Source organism: Montipora capricornis, chromosome 2 (genome assembly GCF_036669925.1).
Source record: "Montipora capricornis isolate CH-2021 chromosome 2, ASM3666992v2, whole genome shotgun sequence".
NCBI lineage: Eukaryota > Metazoa > Cnidaria > Anthozoa > Scleractinia > Acroporidae > Montipora > Montipora capricornis.
Window position 1 is genome coordinate 32,262,281 of NC_090884.1, and position 22,500 is coordinate 32,284,780.

The following is a 22,500-nucleotide window of genomic DNA, read 5'->3' on the forward strand; positions in this document are numbered from 1 at the left end:
GAACATCAAGTGGTGTGAAATGGGAAAACAAAACGTACAAGGTAAAGAAGTCCATTTTGGTCAAATATGATGAAAAGGATATCTCAGCCAATTTATATCAGAAATGCTTGATTCTTTGCAGCACGATTCTAGTAGACGTGCTCAACAATATGAGTATACCAGTTTTGATACCATAGCAACAAACTGGCTTCCAGACCTCCCTGATTTGAAAGGCTTTGCTGGCCACCTTGCTATTTGCATGATCCCGCAAGCATATGGATATGTTAGGTCGGGTTTGTGGCCTTGTCAAATATTTTTCTAGCTTAAGATCACCAAAGATATTGAAATCAGGCTGGAGGAGACTGGAAAAGAGTGATTTGAGAGTGAGTGGGAACCAATTTCTTTATAGCCGTAGGTGTATTGCCCGACTCGCAGACTGGGTATGTTATTACTATGTTCTTATAAAATATTTCCGGTTAACGTCGCTCAGCATAAAAGTTCTTATAATAAAAACTTCTTACAAAAAAGGAGAGTGCCGGTAGATGTTCTCAGAAGACGACCTTGAATTTCTAAGAGAGAAACGTGACTTGTGAGGGTTTAAGTCATTGATTTCTGTAAGATATAAACAAATTTAAACTTTCCTTTGAAATGGAAAAAGGAAGTTTGTAGGAAAGAGCATTTTCACGTGAATGCGTGTTTATACAATTATATTTTGTTTTATTTGTGTAATTACCATAGTAAAGAGCCTTCAAGAAATTTCTTTCATTATATTTTTCTACACACCCCACCCATCGACAAGGATTGCAGAGGAACTTTGTGGGCACCCTAAGAAAATAAAACTTGTTGGTTGATATTTGATCGGCAGCTTTGAAAAGCTGTTCTAATGGTTGAAATTTTGATGGCTTTGAAGGCAAACATCCAAACTTCAAATTGCAAATAATCGCCATTCTTGAAGGCCTGAGGCCGGGTGGGGTGATGGGATTATAAATAAAATGACCCTCGTCATTCCGCATCACTCGCGTTCCTCAAAACAACTTGTTTTTTGAAATTAACCTACTTCTGATAAGTAAGATCGTGCATCATTGTATAACAAGCTTTATGCGCAGTCAAAAGGTACGTAGACGCCCGAGACAGCAATGAAACACTATTTTTAGGGCCCTGAGAGTTAAAGCCCGAGTGACACTTCGATGACTGAAGTGTTTCACGTAGTGTTTCACCTTGTGACCGCCAACAAAGAATTATTCCCGTGAACGAAGCATCTCGAAGGAAAATGCATACCATAACGGCTGCCATGCATGGGGTCAGTGTGGAACAGATTCATTCGAGTAAACTGCACAAAGGACACGGGACATCGAAAATCAAATACGAATAGGAATAGTGAATTTCCAAAAAAAAAAAAAAAACAAACAAAAAAAAACAAAACAAAAAAAAAACGAGAATTACTTCTTTATCACTACACCTTAAACGTCTCAGACATCTCCGGCAGATGACCGGCCTTACTCATGTCTCAAAGCATCAGTCAATTCGACTGGTATATATAACCCTAAAAAGGGAAAACTTTGAAGGATTAAATGAAGTGTTAGACGCCTAAGAATGGCAATTTCGCCAATGAAACAGTGGATTGTTTGTATGGCTTTTGACTTAAGGCTCTTCGACAATGACATTCCACGAGAACGCTGTCCGAGAGTGTTGCCGGTTACTTCAATGGCAACAGCCTTAATTACAGAATCAGCGGCCAAAGAACTGAGTCAAGTGAAGTACTGTCATATACAGCCTTGAAGGAAGAGAGCAACACGATCTACGATAATATCTTGGTTGGAGTACAGATCACTCAAAATTATAAGCGGAGTGCTATGACTGTGGATGGACTTTCTTTGCCATCTGTCAAGAACAGCTACTTTGCAACAGCTGAATTATATCACGAAGCACGGTCAAGGCTGCATGCTCGCCAACTTGCTCAAGTTTTTCCAAAGAATGAGTTTTTTATGCTAACCAAACATAAAGCAGTATCTGCGTACAAAACTTCCTCATGTTGAAAACAGTTTTCCAAAGCAAATAAATGTTCAAATATCCGTGTAAAATCACCTCACTTGCTATAGAACTCTCGACCTGTCTCAGCTCGTGAAGTAGTTTAAATCCTAAACATTATCTAAAAAAACTTTTAGTAATAACATATGAGTCAAAGATAACTTATTATTATTAATGTGATTACCAAGTTCTAAATTTGATGGTCTCCCATGGCATCGTTTTCAATTTCTAGTTTTCTTTGAGAAATGATCCGGAAGCACCGCCGCTAGGTCTTCACTGTTTAGTGATCTTACTAAATTGATGATATATGACAAAGTTGGCATAGGAAACGTTTTCAAACTCGCCCTTGCAGCCACAGCATCAAAAGTTTCATCTGTGCATAAATAAAGATTAATTATAACACCCGGGAATGCTGTGTCTATTTTACAAGTACAGGTCCTAAAGTCTTTGCTTGAGAATGAAATGTTTTGACCGAACTCGAGCCATAATGAAGGAAATTCGACAAAATTTATTTTCAACATGTAATATTTTAATGAGCGGATGAAACAACATGCCTTCGACAAGTAAAGGTCCTTGCTGAATTTTCATTGAGTTGCGGTTTGAGACAGGACGCATGGTCTAGTAATTAGAGTGCTTGATTTGCATATCCTTACGCCACTGAGGTTCAGGTCCTGTTCTAACCAGTGGATGAATTTTTTTTCAATGACGGTTTCTCGACTTCCGCGTTTCGTTTCCCCTCCTCCACACCCCTAGACCTGAAGACAACCCAACAAAGTTCCCTTTAAAAATGGAAGACTTGGTCAGGTGCTGCAACCATTAAAAGAGACGGAAACAGATAAAGCTTTTCAAGACCCCTGTTGAATAAATCTTTTCACGGTTTCTAACGCCTTATTGTTTGGGGGGCAAACACAGCTTAGAATTAATATATGGGAATTTTGCCGACTTTGAACTATTCAAATCCTTTGAGGTCTGACGGTTGCGGATAGCGCGAACCCCTCTCTTTTGGTGGGATCATTTTCGTCAGTGAAGTATGGCGATCAGAATTATGCTATAGCGACTATAAACGAAATTTGTAAATTTTATATCCCCTTGCAACCAAATTGTGCAAATGCTAGCGAAATTTGAAGCGACATGCAGCTACTTTAAATACACTCTTTTTTAATAAGAACGTCTAATTTTGGAGCTAAGGCTGAACGTTCTTATCTAGTTTTGGGACGTGAGGCTGAAAACTTTCTTAAATTTACATCAGACTTTGTTTCACCTGATGACTTAATGGTGTTGAAGTTATTTTGGAACGATTACATGATAAGAACTGCTCATTTTATTACAAACTGAGATGTGTATCGTGCAATAAGAAAACCTTTGTTATGTTATACAAAATATGCCCTTAAGCATTTGGGTTAATTTACCTTTATTTTGTGCTTTCATTTAAAATACAAATGAGCAAAGTATAAACGTTCTTAATCGACTCTCAGCCTGAGGAATGTTCTTGACACATGAAGGGTTTCCGTAATTTTCATAAGGTTGATCACAGAAAAGATAATATGGTTTCAATCATTCACTGACGATCGGTAAACAGACATTGTTTACTTTAGCCCAAGAGTCGTTACTGCACACCGAAAGCATCCAACCAGATCCTAAAGTGAAATATATTGGCTTGTATTGAGAAGTTTATAGTTCCATGGACTTCAGACAGTTGCAGCAGTTCACGCTGCGTGCTGATGATAGACATGTTACATCACGAAGATTCAGTCCTCACGTGAGGACTACTATTGCCCTAATTTGGAACTTTCATGCTATATAGTTCTGCGTATAATCTCAACACAGTGATTGAGAACGCGTCCGAACCGCCACTGGTGACATCCGCCACTATGTCATCACAACCACCAAGCACACTCACTGACGAACTTCAATCGGATTATAAAGTTGCTGTCGTTAATACTTTCAAGGACCTTAAAGAAGACGAGCAAGGCTTTCTAGCGTTTTGCTATCACGAAGATATTTTAAGAAACCCCGGAAACTTCCTAAGTTTACTTGAACGCACTGGGCAGATTTCATGGACAGACGTCGGTTCCTTAAAGGAATTTCTGCGTGCTATTAGGAAGGAAAGACTTGCTCGTACTTTGGAAAAGTATGAGACGAGAAGGAATGTGGCACTTCTTTTGGATACCTTTGCGAGGAAGAGGCAAGGACTCACTCAAATGCAAAGTTACCTGCCCAAATATATTGAAGACGTCGCTGGATACCTCGCGAAGATAGCAGACGGTGTATTGGACAAGACCACTGTTGAATCATTGAGCAAGTTGAGGAAGAACTTACGGGATCTTATGAATGATCTAGAGACGGAAATCGATGACAAGTTATCAAACGCATGGAGTAAGTTGGCGCTTCTTATTGTTATTGTTGGTGACATCATAGCAAAACCTGAAACGGGGAACGAAGACTATGACCCAAAGCCAGAAGTTTTGAAGTACTTTGTTGGTGAAATTTGCTCAAGAATGGCGCGACAAGGAACAATGGTAAGAATTGTACGGGGAGTGCAAAATTGTTGAAATTGTTAATCATTTGCATTGAGTGCAATCCTTTGAATTTTGTTATTGTCTATGAAGACCACAGGACACCCATACAACTGAGTGACCGTATTTTGGAGAGATGGAACGTGTAGAATACTCTCCTATTGTGGTAATAATGTGATGAAAATTAATTTCTTACCTAAAATGATGTGTACGCTCTCGTTCTTGTGCTGAAGACGGCGAATTTTTAGCAATTTAAGAGAAGGTACGGCAACGGACCTTCACTTGAGAGTAAAAAAGAAGGACAAGGGTGGCGATAAGGAAAACCACGAAAGTCCAGCTACTCTTGGCTACAAAAATCCCGATTTTTTAAAATGATATTTAGAAGCTGAAAAGATGTTTACAAAGTCTGCAGATTTTTAGATGAATTTGGCAAGTCCGAAGATTTTTTGAATTTTTAGAGTTAAAATTTGTAGAATAATGCTTTTTATTGGCTCATTTAGGAAACTTGATGCACCTTTAAAGCTATTTAGGTCCAGAAAAGGGACGTCACAACCTCATGGCTCATTCACAGAAGCTTTATCGTTCAATTATTTTTCCCAGAATTCTGTTGTAGTTAGTTTCCAAAACAACGTGGTGGAGGCGGGGCTGGCTGATCTCAAACATTTAATGTAATTTTTTAAGGTCGATCCTTGGCTTGCTTCAACTGATCGAGGAAAATGGTCTATAAAAACTGTAAATTGCAGTCATTCTTATCCAAATTTGGTGATTTGATGGGTTTTTGAGACGTGCTTTGTTTTCCCCTCCTCACTCACTCAGGCGTCACTAACTGCATTTTTCTTTGGCGACGCATCAGTGGTTTGGCCTTAAAAATTGGATGTCTTACTTGTGAACAACCACAACAATACTAAGGCTCATACTAATATTAATGGAGAGGATAATAATGCTACTACCGCTACAACCACCACTGTTAATAATTGTAACAACAACAATGCTAACGTGAGGCATTACTTGAATTTTTAACCTACGTGATGAAGACTCAAAGCACGTAATAATAATAATAATAATAATAATAATAATAATAATAATAATAATAATAATAATAATAATAATAATAAGCATAATAATAATAAGCATAACCAGCTGCTTTGCATGGCTAAAAGGTTGGGCTACATGTCCTACATATACCATCGCGGGTATGTATGAGCTATATGAACAGTTGTTACCTACGAAGCTCTACACAAAGGAAAAGACGCAAACCTCCACCGACGGTGAAGTCCTATGCAGGTTATGTGGGAAGGTAGCTGAGAGCGTTGCACATGCACTGGCTGGATGTTCCTCCCTGGAACAAACCAAGTACCTATACAGGCATAATGCAGCTTTGAAGATTCTGTTTTTTGAGCTCCTCCGAGAGCATGGGTTGATAGAAGAGGTTCCACCATGGTATTCACCGGCGATGCCAAAACCAGCCTACCAGAACACCACGAGTGAAGCGTTTTGGGATATTCCCATCTATGCAGAGCACAACGATGTAAAAAGAGCAAATCGGATCGACGCACGTCTTGTCAGCCACGAGAGGAAATAAGTTTACACGATCGAAATGAGCTGCCCATGGATTGGGCAAGAAAGAGCCAAGAAAGAGGAGGAAAAGACACTCAAGTATGGGCCCATGATGTGGAAGCTGAAGCAGAGATACATTACAGGGTTGAACAGGACAACATAATAATTGACGTACTGGGTGGCTATTCTAAACACCTAGAGAAGTCGGTGAGGAAGCTATTAGGAGCGAGAGCGCGGGGCGTACTTGAGCGGATGCAGAAGTCAGTCATCTCAAACACTTTGAACATTGCCGCAACATTTAAGATAAATAGTTAGGGCGCTAAGGACACTAGCTTTTAGTTTTTAGTTTTCTTCAGAAATCCCGAAACACAAGTATTGTCGCAAAACCTGTATTGTACTGATTTTCTACGCAGTTTTTATAGTGTATAAGAGTTTGATATGATTCTAAATAGGCTTTTAGTAGGGATAAAGAGATTATGATGGCCTCGTGTAGGTTTATAAGAGATAATGAGAGTATAAAAACTGAATAATTTTCTAAATAGGCTTTTAGTAGAGATAATGATATCATCATGTTTTTGCGTAGGTTTTACAGAGTATATAACTTAATAATATTCTGAATTGGCTGTCTAAGTAGAGAGATTCATATCATTATGTATATTAGGATTGTACTAGGTTCCGTACCGAAATGTTTTTTTTTCTAATCGTAGCTTCTCAAGTGGTGTAGGTTACGTTATTCGCCCTATACTACTCATAAAGTCGACAGCATTACAAAGATTTATACTGCGAGATAATAATAATAATAATAATAATAATAATAATAATAATAATAATAATAATAATAATAATAATCATCATAAAGTGAAGTACGATCGTCCTGGTGAGTGTAGTCCTGAGAAGGACTGGTTGAGATGACATTGACTGTAAATGTGATCTCAAACAGTCCTTCTCAGGACTACACTCACCCGGACGATCACACTTCACTTAGTTTAATGTGATATGACTCCTGGGTTCAAACCATTTACAACAACAACAACAACAGTAATAATAAATAATAATAATAATGATAACAATAATAATGATGATGATAATAATGATGATAATAATAATAATAATAATAATAATAATTAATAATAATAAATAAAAATAATAATAATAACGTGAAGTACGATCGTCCTGGTGAGTGTAGTCCTGAGAAGGACTGTTTGAGATGACATTGACTGTAAATGTGATCTCAAACAGTCCTTCTCAGGACTACACTCACCCGGACGATCACACTTCACTTAGTTTAATGTGATATGACTCCTGGGTTCAAACCATTTACAACAACAACAACAACAGTAATAATAATAATAATAATGATAACAATAATAATGATGATGATAATAATGATGATAATAATAGTAATAATAATAATAATAATAATAATAATAATATTACGTCATTCGTACATGGCCCATTTCCACAGCAGTTAATGCGTGTATTGGGAGGCGCGGTGGCTTCATGGTTAGTGCGCTCGACTCCGGATCGAGTGGTCCGGGTTCGGGGCCTGGCAGGGGACATTGTGTTGTGTTCTTGGGCAAGACACTTTACTCTCACGGTGCGTCTCTCCACCCAGGTGTATAAATGGGTACCGGCGTAATGCTGGGGGTAACCCTGCGATGGACTAGCATCCCATCCAGGGGGGAGTACAAATACTCCTAGTCGCTTCATGCTACAGAAACCGGAGATAAGCGCCGGCCTGATGAGCCTTCTGGCTCGTAAGCGGGGACTTTTTTTTAATGCGTGTTGCAATAATTTGCTAGTACGAAAAACTAAAAAAGCTCTAACCAATCATAAACAATGGTAACAAGTGATTAAGATAAACCTCATACACGTTCTTCAAGGTCCCACGCAGATGCTGTGACGAAGAGCTTAAGGTTTATCGTCCTTATTCTCAATGAGATTGGTAAGGTCTCAAAATAGATACAAACGGTTTCCGCAACTATGTGGACTACTGGGTAGGCAAAATTATCGTTTTGACGAGCTTATGATTGCGTTTAATTTTAGGAGGAATTTTGCCATTACGTGGAGAAACAATTTAACGACGTTTTTGCTGAACACGACTCTAACGGAAACACCATTTCCTCGCAGCAAATTGTGAGCGACGTAATCGACCAGTATACGCAAACAGCATTTTTCCAATAATCCATCAAGAATTTAAGGAGGCATTCTCAAGTGTACAACTCCGCCTGGATAGATCTGCCCCCGTCAGTGATATCCTGCTGGTCCCAAGCCCAGGTAAAGGAGGAGGGAAACACAAGACCAGTGAAACGTGACAGTAGCAATTATGGTGATGAGGGTCGTAAATATGATTACGAAATTGAGGAGGATAAAGCAAATGTGAAGCTGGAGAAGTAGCGAAGAAAGCAACTTAGCACTTCTCAATATAAAACCTTTGTTAGAGGCTCCTTGTCTCTCAACTATCCAAAGGGACGATCAGTAGACTTTTCGGACCAAGAAAATACAGAAAAAAAAAATAATAAAAAGAGGAAAAAGGAAAAAAAAAACAAGCCAAATAAAACAAAAGAAAAAACGGAAAACAAACAAACGAAAAAAAAAAAAACACGAGGGGAAAAAAGAAGAAAAACAGCAATTTTTAAATGTAAAAAAAAAAATAGTGAAAAGGACTAAAAGATATGTCTATCAAAAGTACCAGGAAAAAAATGAAAAAGTAAGAAACAAACACCCAAGCAGAAATTACCAAAAGTGGCAAATCACTAAAGTTGTGGCGGAACAAATTTAGTGACCAAGAAATTTACCTTGTGGCGGTTCGGACTCCTTATTTTCTTGTCTTTTAGAACTTCATTTTTGTGAAATGCTATTTGTAAGAATTTCAAATAAAGTGTTGTTCTCAGTGTCGAGTTTCGCCTTTTTTTGTGCTCTATGCGCTAAGATATTGCCCTTTTTTGTACACGACAATCATTCTGTTACCTGAGGCCAGAGGACATTTTTGCGTGTCGTTTTGACGCGCAATCGTCCCTAAATAAAATGGAAGCAAATGACCTCTAGCATCTATTCTATCATACTGTGAACACTATAATTATTGAGATTCGATCATCGACCAAGGAGCACATGAAACTTCTAGTCACGCCTTACATCTATCAGGCGGACGAAAACAACAACCATTTTTGCTGGATAAGAGAAACACAGGCTCGAGAAGAACATCGCCGTCCGTCCTCCAAAGCACACTCTATTTGGCAAATCTGTGCTCGAAGTTGCTTTTAGGCCTAAAATCGCGATCTATTTTGTTCGAAGGAATGGCATAATGGTGGCGCCCATCCATAACCCCCAAAACAACTGTTTTCACCAACTAAAACTTGAATTGCTTCTTTATTTGCCGTTAAAACAAGAGGTAAAAGTGCTATCCCACACTTAATTTCAACCACGATTTTCCACATTTTTTTTCTTTTCACGCAAAACCCATAAGCACATGGCCTTCAAGATAAGTTAACCCGCATGCGTGAATTAGATAACTTATCTAACTCACTCTTATGGGAAGTTATTTCTTTACACGACGTTCTAGAAGTCGTTCTCGCCGTCCTTGCTTATGCTTCGATTCCCAATACCACTCATCGTCATACATAGCGGACGTAATGGAACTTCAAAAAAACCTTTTAAGGTGAATTCACGGGGGTCAAGAAATCTGCCCAAAGTCTTTTGGCCTGTGAAATAGCTATCCCTGTAAATGAGGCACGGGTGACGCCCAAGTGAAAAAAGACCCCTTGGGGTGTTGTACCGTCGTTCTGCTTGGCCACGTTCGTGAAACAAGTAGTTTTATCACCATGGATATCTTCAAACTTTTTTCACACTTCTGGAATATCTCTTTGTCTTGTGCTATAAAACCGTCTGCATAAACACGATTTTTCTTTACATACCGAAGAAGCTCTCTCCATTCCATTCCGGAATTGCGCAGGGAACTGGGGCGAGTTTCAAATTTGAACCATTCGATAAATTGATAACACCACATGAAAGATAACATTGAGATTGGCCATCTGTCCAAGTTTGATGCTTCTAGGTCGAACAGAGACCAAGTTACAGACCTTAAAACATTGTTAAAAATCCTGAGGCTGCGTCCCCCAAAACCATATAAACTCTTAAAATTTTTTGAGATTTGAGAAAAACTGGAAAATTCTGTCATGGACCTACTTTTGGGAAATAGCTGAGATGAAAATCACGTTGTTTGCCTAGTGTTATGAATGTTACAGAAATCGTAATCAATTTTACAGGTTTATTATGCTTTGGGGAACGGAGACTCAAAGTTAGAGACATTTGTATGGATTTTTAACTATGCTTCTAAGTCCGCAACTTGGTCTCTGCTCGACATAAAAGCATAAAACTTGGACAGATGGCCAAATTTGAGACCTGCCGCAGTTCTCTGCGCAGTTCCCGAATGACCTATATCTGTAGGACTGGGGACTAGGTTTTAAGCATCCCGAGAGGGTAGGCATGTCAAAAATATTGCAGGGACACATCAAATAACCAGGCAAATACTACAAGTGACGTAGTTGAGCATGCCAAAATAGAGGGATGTCTGCCGGCATAACTGTCACTTCAGATTGAAATCCCCCCGAAAAGAACTTTGATTGTGTTAATTCGGGTGATCAAAAGCAATGTGTGCAAGCTCCTTAATTCATCGGTTCATCACGGGGCATTATTTATTACCAATTGAGTTTTCCCCTGAGTGGACAAAGCTTGTGTGTCTCTTCTCGACAGACTGCCAGTGTAGACCAGTACTTAAAAAAAAAAAAAAAACTTGCGCTTCTCTTTTAGATGGGTAGTGATCCATTTTTATGCCTCAAGCTTAGTTTTATCAAGAGTACATCACCCAAGTGTAAGATTTATCCAAATTGGCCTAGTACCCATCCGCGTCACAAACGTTTCTACTTTTAAACCATGTTTTGCTGGAAAATGAACAAGGGACTGAATCGGCTGACTTAATGTTGCACCCAATTCAAGTAGTTTGGAATAAAACATTTTGTTCCAGGTATTTCCATGTCATTAAAATGTGAATGCCACATTGTAATGTACATGAAATACACAGAAAATCTCAACCCCAAAGGATATGAATTGGGTACAACTTTGGTCTATTTTTTATTTTTCCAGGGAAACTTGGTTAAAGGTAGACACTTTTCTGACGCTGATGGGGACAAACCTGACACCAGATTCTTACTCATGGAATTTTGATTTTATGGGTTGCCATTCAAGTTCTGATGTCAAATATTAAGAGGATAATACCTGAGGGGCCTTTTTAATTAAGATACCAAGAATCAATGCTGGAAAATATAAAGGCTAAAAAATGTAAATAATCAATATATTTTCGATATCTTCTGTACAGTATATTAATTAATTTAGCTTTATATTGAACATTTATTCACAATTCTATTTACCCGTGGATATGTTTGTATTTGCAATTTAAAAAGAAAATTTTTTCACTGAACAGTAAGTATCATTTGCAAGAGACAGAAAAGATAAAAAAAAAGAACTTTATACACTTCAACTACATACATTATGACATGGCAAAGTACATCAATACATTATATAGTCAAGCTCGTTCCCAGAACCTCTCCCTTGGGTTCTGGGAGCGAGGTTGATTATTTCGTGACAAATTACATACAGGTCTTTTTAATTTTGTCATGATTAATTAACAGTTAAAGTTCGAAAGATTACAAATACGCTGATTTAGTTAGTCTGCTAGAACGAGAATCCACTGAAATGAGAATCCACTGGAAGAAGCATGCTATCAGTGGTGAAATTAGACTTCAATGTAAAACTTGAGTAAGAGTGACTGCCTTTTTGTCTGGTCTCTCACCATTGATCTTTCCGGCCTGGTTGGACCTTCCAGAGGCTGAGCCTCCGCCGGCTAAGCTCGCAGGATCACTGAGACGCACAAGCCCCTCTACCACGGCAAGGTGGCAGTCAGAGAGAGGTAGGTATAGAGAGGGTGTAGTTGTTCTGAAAAAAAGGAAAATAAAGATCATTTTTGGCGACTTGCATCACAAAGTGGACAACCTTCAGTGCCATCGACGCCAATTGAAAATAAGGACAATCTTAGCCGGATTTTTACTAATAAACGGCAGTTCGGACATGCAGTGAATTAGACCATTTTACAGTTCTGTGCTCAGTTCCACGCCTTTGAATAAAAGCAAGGCTGGAGTTGACCTTACTTTGATACAAACCTCATTGCTTTTCTTATGTAAAACATGTTTTGTATTAATGCTGACGGTTTCTATTTACATAAGAAAAGCAATGAGGTTTGTATCAAAGTAAGGTCAACTCCCGCCTTGCTTTTCTTCAAAGGCGTGGTAACTGAGCACGGAACTGGAAAATGGTCTATTGTCGCAAATCGTGGGAAACAGTATAAAAATATTTAAAATCTGTAATTAATCTTTGAGTCTTAATCTCAATCTTTTTAACCAAACATTTTATCTTGCTTTAGTTTAAAAACATGGCCATGATTTGACAAAGTACCATTTACCTGAAACAGAAAAGACCCACTTACTTTTTATATCTATATTAATTGGATAACTGTGCCTTGTTTACTGTTTGTCCAATGATACGCTGTGAAATATGCATGATAATTTCTTTGAGGGATTCTTTAATTGATAGCGGCAGCTCATAAACATCTTTGCTCTCCGCAGCCCTTTGTTTTCCGCTTTTGACGAAGTCGTCAAGCGCTTCCTGTTTTAACCAACAAGAACAGACAACGTGATAGTCAAAACAAATCAATGTTTGATCATGTGTCATTGATAATCTGGAGACTGTGAGCCCTCGAACCTACGATCAAAACCTAGGAGCCAGGTTTTTGAATTGTAAACAGAAACAAATGCTTTGAAAACATAGTTGCTTCCAATTTTTGCCTCCGTTGGTATGTAAGGCCACGCGTTGCTACGGTGGAATATCGGTCAGCCTCGTCTTAAAGTCGCAATCGACACTGAATACCTCGTCTTGTTAGCCAGTCTGATGGCGAGAATTCCCCAAGGTATGCCATTTTGTTGAGTATATAATGAATAAGAAATCGTATGGACTTGCTCTTGCATTCATGGTCACTCTTGATCTTTTGAAAGTTCTCAAATTCCACGAGCAGTATGAGAACTTTCATTTCATTTCCTTATATTCTCTGCTACCACAAGTCCTGAGACACAGTGTCCTAAATTAACGATAATCGTTAATTTAGAGAAGAGATCATGTTGGAAAACCTGTCTGAATAATTCAGTGAAATTTTGACAGCTTTGAAGACAAAAATCCAAACTCCAAATTGCAAGTACTCAAAATCAAGGCCCTGAGGCGGGGTGAGGTGCTCGGATAAAAAAAAATAAAATGACCCTCGTCATTCTGCATAAGTAAGTAAGATCGTGCATCATTGTATAGCAAGCTTTATGCACAGTTAAAAGATATATGGACCTCAGAGTCAGCAAAGAAACACTACTTTTGGCGCCCTGAGAGTTTAAGCCCGAGTGACACTTTGATGACTGAAGTGTTTCAAGTAGTGTTTCACTTATTGACCAGCAACAAAGAATTATCAGTTCCCATGAAAGAAGCATCTCGAAGGAAAATACTACATACCATAACGGCTGCCATGCATGAGTGTAGTGTGGTACAGATTCATTCGAGTATATCACAAACGAATCAAATATGAATAAAAATAGCGAATTTCCAAAAAAATGTAAGCGAGAATTACTACTTTAACACTACAACGTAAACGCTTTAAACGTCTCAGACTACGTATTTTAACATATACATGATAGCAATGGCCAGTTTTAATGTCTCCGGCAAATGACTTTACCCGCGTCTCTCTCATAAAATATTCAATTTTATAGTTGCGGTTTGATATAAATATGGCGCTTCTGCTTAATACTCTGAAACAGTGGTGCATGATCACGGTGAAAATTAACAGAACCCCGAGAGAGGGGTTAGTATATATTACTTCTGGATCTCTTCATCAAAGCATGAATTTTGCTTGTATGGCTTTTGACTTTTTCGGCAATGACTGGTTTCAGTCGACGAGTGTTGCCGATGCTTCAATGGCAACAGTCTTTGAAATAATGTCAAAAGGATTTGCGGTAACGAATCGGTGGCCAAAAAACTTAAATCAAATAAAATACTGTTATATACAGCCTTGAAGAAAGTGATAAATACAATCTACGATAAAACTGTTATTGATGGCCAGTAAAATGACCTTAATTTTTTGTCATTAATTCAGTGGAAAATCTAAGGCGTGGAAATACAAATCCGACGATCAATAAACTTACCAGACTGCAATGTTTCACCATCCACTGGACTAGCAACTCGATGATTTCCGAGACGAAACAAAGTTGCTGTCTTGTAAAATCTTGGTTGGAATACAGATCGCCCAAAATTATAAGCAGTGCAATGACTGTAGCTGGATTCTTTGGAATCTGTGGACGGCAACTTTGCAACTGCTGAATTTCATCTCGAAGCACAGTCAAGGTTTCCTGCACGCCATGTTGCTTCAGCATTTCCAAAGGCTGAGTAAACAGTTCCTAATTATGTTCCTTTATGGTAACCAAATACTCAACGACATCTGAATATATACCTTCCGGCTGAAAACAGTTGTCCGAAGTAATGCTAAAATATCCTTGCAAAATAATTTCAACAGCTATGGAATACTCGACCTGTTTTAGGTGGTCTAGTAGTTTTAACTTCTTAACATTATCCAGAAAAGCTTTTAGTAACGACATATCAGTCGGCGATAACTTATTGTCATTGTACAGTAATATTATCAGTCTATATATCTGGCTGTCTTCGATGGCATCCTTTTCAAGTTCCAGTTTTCCTTGAGGAATGATTCGGAAGCACCAGAATCGAAATGCCGCTCGGTCATCATTATTTAGTGATTGTGCAAATTTGATGATAAACGATTCAAAAAGATATTTACTTCGCAATATTTGCTTAGGATCCGGAGACGTCTTCAATCTCGCACTCGCCGCCATGTTGTTAATTGCAGAAAACATCGAACGTTTCATTTGTTCATGTGTAAGAGACAATTATAGCATCCGGGAATGTTAGGTCTATTTTTGACGGACACGTCAAGTCTGCTGCATTTGGAATTCGTTGGAGACAAAAGTGTTTTGACCTGTAGCTTGAGCCATAATGAAAAAAATGCTGCAAAATCTAGTTTTAAAATTTAAGACGTTATTAGTTGGCGGATAAAACAACTTGTCTCAAAGTCCTTGCTGAGCTTTCATAGTGTAGTTTCGGTTTCAGACAGGTCACATGGTCTAGTAATTAGAGTGCTAGATTTGCATACGGTCACGCCAGTCAGGTCCTGTTCTAACCAGTGGCTAATTTTTTTTAAAATTAATCGACGGTTTCGAATCCGCTCCTGACTACCGTGTTTGGTTTCCTCTCCTCCCAATCCCCGAGAACGGAAACGAAGGCGTATTGTTCATTTTACAATCATCATCCCGGCAAAGGCGCAGATCCAGAAAATCCAAAAGGGCAAGAAATTTCCTCAGCGATACATTTGAAACAGTCACTGTCCACCGTTTCCTAGTGGTATTCTTGCATCTCTATCACGTGCAGAAATTTCGTAATTATCATAAGGGCTATCAATGAAAGGGGAAGAAAATAACGGCTTCAATCATTCATGACAATAGGTAAACATATTTCGCTTCATTTTTAGCCGAAGCATCGTATACTGTGTGTTTTCTATGCACACCGAAGGCATTCAAAGTGATTCCATACTTTGACAAACTTCCATGGACTTCGGACAGTGTCAACAGTTCAGGCGACGCGCTCATGATACACATGTGACATCTCGATTATTCCGTTATCACATGATGCCCTTGGTGGTATATAAATTTGTTTACAGTATCACAGATTCCCCCGGAGTCCGAACCGCCACCGAGGACAACCGCCGTGATGTCACCCGAGTCACTAAACATCTTAACTGACGAACTTCGACAGGAATATAAAATTGCCGTCATTAATGTCTTCAACAATTTAAAGGAACAGGAGCGAGAAATGCTGAGGTTTTACTATGACGAACGTATTCCGGGAAACCTCCTGGATGCACTTGAAACAACTGGAAAGATTTCATGGAGAGACGTAGCTTCCTTAAAGAAAGCTCTGCGCGAAGCTATTAAGAGAGATAAACTTGCTTCTGATTTGGAAGAGTATGAGATGAAGAGAGATCTTGCATTTTTTCTCGATACCTATGTGAGGAAGAAATTAGGGCTCAATGATAAGCGAAGTTGTCTGCCCGCCAAATCCATGATTGAAGACGTCGCTGAATACCTAGCGAAGATAGCGGACGGCGTATTGGACAAGACCACCGTTGAATCATTAAGAAAGTCGAGGAAAAACATACAAGAGCTTATGGGAGATTTAGAGGAGGAAATGAAAGACAAGTTGTCCGACGCATGGAGTAAGTTGGCGCTTCTCACCATCGTTGTTGGTGATGTTATAGCAGATATTGAAACGACGAAGGAAGAATGTGGCCCAAAGGCAGAAGTTTTGAAGTCTTTTTCCGCTGAGATTTGTTCAAGAATGAAAAAAGGACAAATAACAATGGTAAGAATTATAATATCAGGAATAGTACTGCATGAAGAGCTTTTCCAATCATTTGTGTGCAACTCTGGCTCGGAGGGTAAAATTATAAGGATTTCAATATGGGAACCTGATAACAAACACTCAAAAAGATATTTTCACGCAAAAGTTTTCAATAAAAAAGCCGTACTGTATTGTCCTAGTGACTTCCTCGCTTTCTGATTTAACGCAATTCAGTTAAGAGACTTCTCAGCTTCCCGGGTTGTCACTCGTACATAAATGAAGGAAAGGCTTGGAGGTAATTTCTAGCTTACCTCAGATCTTGCCGATAAAATCACACTTCTCCGCCATCAGTCAAGCTTAAACTCCGGCGATAGCCACACGGATAAATTTCCTTTTCTTTGACCAAGGTTCAAGGTCCGGCGAGCATCAATTGCTGATAAACAGCTGCGATGAATGTTCAAATATTCAAAATCCTTCGAGGCTCGCTTGCACCGAATTTTGACACGGCTGGTCACAGGCAGGCAACCCAAGCTCATTGTACGATTTGTAGACTTTGTATGGGAAAATTAACTTTAAGCTTACAAATACCAAAATAAGCTGTAAATGTAGAAGTTAAGTTCACTTACCTTTACGTACAGCTTTCCTCATCTTTTCTGTGCAATCGGAGCGCAAACTGTAGTGTCTTTATGGAGATTCGGTCCGTTGCTTTGTGATGCGAGAGCAATTTGTTGGACGAGATCACCGCGAGTCACCAACCTTTCTCCTCGTTATAAGCTGGGAAGTCGCTTAAATCGTGTTAAATCAGGCAAACAACCTCACAGAAAGCGAGAAAGTGAGAAAGTCATCAGGACAATAAAGTACGGCTATTTTATTGAGAACTTTTGTGTGTAAATATATTTTTGAATGTTTGTTATCGGAATTCCCACACAAATCCTTATAATGTTTATTAAACCCTTCGAGCCTGGGACCCTGTGGCGAAAAACCTCATGTGTGTCAATTCGAAGCATGTCTACAGAGTATGTGCACGGCGGCCATATTGGAGGACCGAAACAAAAGAATGATATTTCTTTGGGGAATAAATGTTATCACAGTTTATGCAAATATCTTTAATTGTTTTGGTCCTCCAACATGGCCGCTGTGCACATACTCTATAAAGATGGATGTGTTCTCAATACGGCTTAAACAGGATACGTCCTTTATCCGCATTGAGAAGAGTCAAAGGATGAACTGGTATTCGAAACCATTCATGCTTTTAAAGACTTCTCAAGCTCCTTCATTCTCCCTTTGAGTTCCCCATGTCCCCTCTACTAACTATGGTTTTCACATGACGCCAGAAAAACTAAAATTAAAACTTTTGAGTTTTTATCTTTATCGGGTAAAAGACATTTTTAAGATATATCTGCTGGCCTGTTTTCAGCTCAGTAGCATGCTTTGTTTTGACAATACAGCAATTTGAATATTTCAATTTTTTTTTTTACGATGCGTGACATCTGGATTGCGTCTGACAAACATGTCACCTACACGAAAATATCGATTTGCCTTGTGTTTTCAAGTTCTGAACCAAATGTTAAGAAAAGTATCTTTGCCAATTATTTTCAAGTTTAGCAGAGAGAAAAAATGTTTTGAGAGAGCCAGTAAACTCCAGATGTCCTCTGGTCTCTGGCCGCCATGTTGGTGCCCCCCCTCTGAGGGACACCCACATGGAGTCTCCATACTACGTGTAAACACTGTAATTTTGAGTGGGATCCTTTTCCGGATAACTCGAGTTTGGAATATCGCACAGCCCTAAAACTTTGACATGCAGTATATTTATTACCCTTCTACAATATCTCAATTTCTTGACTTAATTTATTGAATGGTAAGCGATTTTCTTTTTTCTTTGCCTGACACTTGCATGACGTGAAAATTCTTACGGAATGTTTAGTTAAGCATCAGTGATGGGCACTCTTTTTCTGCAGCATATACCTTTACTACGATTCCAGTCAGCTGAGGGAAACATAAACAAAACATCCTTATATTAAAGCGATGAGCTGTACGATGGAGAATGTTCTCTATGAGTACACCACATTCTTTTAATACGCTTTCGATCTGCGGATTAACAATCGAAATAGAAAGATGGGCATGAATTTGGAGCTGTCTCAGATACTGAGTTTAACAGGGTTTGCCTAAAATCAGGAATCCGGAATCCGAAATAAGAACTTGAACCAAAGTCGCCTGGCTCACACTAATTTGCGAAACGAAACGAAACGAAACGAAATGATACAGAAACAATCCTAAACATTCATTAAAGCTAACCTTAGGCCTAATTAGGCCCAAACAAACCGTTTACAAATGCTAGCAGTAGGCCTAAGGTTAGATTTAATGATTGTTTAGGATTCTTTCTGTACTTCGTTTCGTTTCGTTTCGGTTCGCAAATTAGTGTAAGCCTTTGATTGACTGAAGTTCTTATATCGGACTCCGAATTTGTATTCAGGATTTCTTGTTCTGGATTCCGGATTCCGGATTCCGGATTCCTGGTTTTAGGCAAACTCAGTTTAACACAATACATGTGCGTGATACAATTCTTAGATTATCTTGATAGGCAGTGGCAAAATGAAAGAGCATTTTTCTTTGGTGCCATTAAGCCTGTCTGTGAAATTTGAAATTCAGAACACCGTTCGCAAGAGAAGATCATCTGGTCTGACTTGCTTCTCAATGCCCTCACCAGCTGGGAGCATGCAATTGTCAAAGTTCGAGCAAAGTGGACAATGAAATTGAGGACCAGAGGGGCTATGATATTATTTTCATTTAAGACTATTCTTTCCAAGCTGTTTGTAGGGATATCAAAGTGTACACAAGGCAAATCCTTTTTTTTTTTACGTTTTACTTTGAAAGTTAAAAAAAACAAAACAAAACAACAACAACAACCTTATTTTACTCTGACAGTAACTTATCTGGTGGGTGACTGGCGGCCCCTGTTGGGCTTTTAAACCCCTCCACTGGACTTAATTGGTTAGTGTGATATCTCACTTGCTAACAATTATGGTAATAATAAGAATAATGATGAAGATGATAATGATAATATAATAATAATAATAATAATAATAATAATAATAATAATAATAATAACAACAACAACAACAACAACAATAATAATAATAATAATAATAATAACAATAACAACAACAACAATTATGCCATTACTACTACTACTACTACTACTACTACTACTACTACTGTTAATGATTGTAACACGTCGTATTATTTGTCGCTCAGTAACAGGTCGTAAAATCTGTCATACAAACTTTACTATCTTTAATGTCGAGCGTTTACAATGTTAAGATCTCTCGAGTGCTGTCCGTCCGGGCTGACTCTATACATTATATAGCATGCTTACATACAATGCAAACATTACTTTACATATATGGTGGTATACAGTCACGCCATTACACTATCATATTTCACCCTTGAACGCTAGGCAAATCAGGTCTAAAATTTTTCGCAAATATTTATTCCTTGACAGATTTTCATCAAATTTGGAACTGAAGAAACTGACAAACTTACGAAGATCTTTTCCTCTCCACCAAAAATTCCTAGTCAACATTCAAGGGCCTCAGAGTTATCGTCCTTATTCCAAATGATATCTTTTGTACTAATATACATACAAAACAGATACAAATGGTTTCCGGAACTATGTGGACAACTGGGCAGGCAAAATAATCGTTATGACCATCCCACTATGATTTCGTTTTCAGGAGAAATTTTGCCGCCACGTGAAAGATCGATTCAATGAAGTTTACAACGATCACGACTCTAATGGAAACACGACTTCCTCGAGGCAAATTGTGGTTGATGTAGTCGACCAGCTCATACAAACGACATTTTTCCGGCAATGACCAATCTACGACTGACTGACTGACTGAACTTAAATATACCTGCAACTCCGCCAGGATAGATCTGCCCATATCAGTGATATCTTGCTGGTCCCAAGCCCAGGTAAAGGAGGAGGGTACGGTAAGTATATTACAGACACCCACGGAAAAAATGACTGAAGCTTAACAGTGGCAATTATCGTGATAATGATGAAAATGATGTTGACGATGATAATAATAATGGCAGTGATGTTGAGGACAATAACGATGATGATGATGATGACGACGACCACAATGAAGACGACGTTGATGATGATGATGAATAACTGAAACGAGACAGTAGCAATTATGATGATCGTGATGATGTTGATGATGGTGATCATGAATAGTATGAAATTGAGGAGAAAAAAGCAAATGTGAAGCTGGAGAAGCAGCCAAGAAAGCAACTTATCCCTTCTCAATACAGAATCTTAGTGTGAGGTCGTCTCTCAACAATCCAAAGGGTTGAAAGGAATGATCAGTAGACTTTTCAGATGAAAACAAACAAACTAAAAACAGGGGAAAAAATAAAAACAGGAAAAGCAAAACAAAAAACAACAAAAGAGGAAAACATAAAAACAAAAATAAAAAAACAGGAAAACACACGACAAAAACATAAAATTTAACAAAAGTACCAGAAAAAAAAAAGGAAAACAAAGAAACAACAACAAAAAAAACCAGTAGAAGTTACCAGAAGTGCAAATCACAAAAGTTGTGGCGGAACAAATTTAGTGACAAAAAAATTACATTGTGGCGGTTCGGACTCCTTATTTTCCTTTCTCAGTTATATTACTTCCTTTTTGTGAAATGCTATTTGTAAGAATTTCAAATAAAGCATTTTTCTCAGTGGTGAGTTTCGCTTTGCTTTATGCGCTTAAATTTTACACTTTCTCTTGTACACAACGATCATTCTGTTACCTGAATGCCAGAGGTAATTTTTTTCCGTCTCGTTTTGACGCGCAATCCTCCCTGAATGACATGGAAGCAAATGACCCCTAGCATCTATTCTATCATACCGTGAACACTGAATGTAATTAATGAGATCCCATCCCCAGTCAAGGAGCACATAAGACTTGATTTCCAAGCCACTCGTTACACCTATCTAACGGACATGATAACGAAAACAACAACTACTTTTGCTGAATAACAGAAACGCGGGCTTGAGAAGAAGGTCGCCGTCCGTCCTTCATAGAACAGTCCAGAGAAATGTCTGCTCGATTCAACCGTTTTGGGGCCTAAAATCGCTATCCATTTTTTGGAAGGGATCTGAGGCCTTTTCAAAATGATGGCGCCCATCCTTAGCCCCCAAAATAACTGTTTTCACCAACTAAAACTTGAATTGCTTCTTTATTTGCCGTTAAAACAAGAGGAATAAGTAATACTTCACACTTAAATGGGCTATTTCACGCAAAATGATGTCATTTCATGACACCCAAAATACGCATTAGGTAGAATGAAACATTGCAATAACCACTTGAAACTGTTGAGCAACAGAGAGATAAAAAAATATTGAAAAAGGAAACAAAAAGCATGGATAGACTCAAATGGATAAGAATGAAACGGATCATGATTCTGGTCATCTTGAAAAACGTCGGCCCGATGTTTTTCACGTTTATGGCAAATGGCCTGGATTAAGGTTTTTGTTTTGCTCAGAATCATCCTGTTCGTGATATAACGATAATCTTATCAGTAAAAGAATTCCACGTTACCATTTTTGAGTTTTTAAACTCGTGATTAAGTAAATATTTCGCCTAAAAACCCTAAAATAGCGTGACATAGTTTTTCCACGAGATAGACATAGTATTTTCCACGAGAGTTTTTCTTTTCATCCATAATCTGAAGAAAGAAGTCAAAGAACCCTTGCGCGAGCGACGAAGCCGCGACAGGATCGGACCAGGAAAGTCTAAATCCTCTCGTTGCTTCGCAACTTTCCCCTCCGCAATGACTCGGGTTCTATCTAAAGGGATGGAAGATTTTCA

The 22,500-nt window shown here is 38.5% G+C and overlaps 3 protein-coding genes across 4 annotated transcripts in view; 2 read left to right on the forward strand and 1 right to left on the reverse strand.

Moving 5' to 3' along the window:
• Positions 1 to 22,500, reverse strand: part of LOC138018928 (large ribosomal subunit protein eL28-like) — a 169,706-nt gene that overhangs the window by 87,568 nt on the left and 59,638 nt on the right. The gene's annotated exons all lie outside the window — the stretch shown is intronic.
• Positions 3,862 to 8,980, forward strand: LOC138018904 (uncharacterized). Of its 2 annotated transcripts, none has more exons than XM_068865578.1 (2): positions 3,862 to 4,526; positions 8,127 to 8,980. In XM_068865578.1, exons 1-2 carry the CDS (start codon positions 3,879 to 3,881, stop codon positions 8,262 to 8,264), a joined length of 786 nt encoding a protein of 261 aa, XP_068721679.1. In that variant the 5' UTR covers positions 3,862 to 3,878; the 3' UTR covers positions 8,265 to 8,980. The 2 variants fall into 2 exon arrangements, with proteins under 2 accessions (XP_068721679.1, XP_068721686.1); XM_068865585.1 differs by lacking the exon at positions 8,127 to 8,980 and adding an exon at positions 4,617 to 4,956.
• Positions 15,000 to 21,374, forward strand: LOC138018877 (uncharacterized). The gene is made up of 2 exons (XM_068865558.1): positions 15,000 to 16,652; positions 20,366 to 21,374. The coding sequence occupies exons 1-2, from the start codon at positions 16,002 to 16,004 to the stop codon at positions 20,504 to 20,506; spliced, it is 792 nt and encodes a 263-aa protein (XP_068721659.1). The 5' UTR covers positions 15,000 to 16,001; the 3' UTR covers positions 20,507 to 21,374.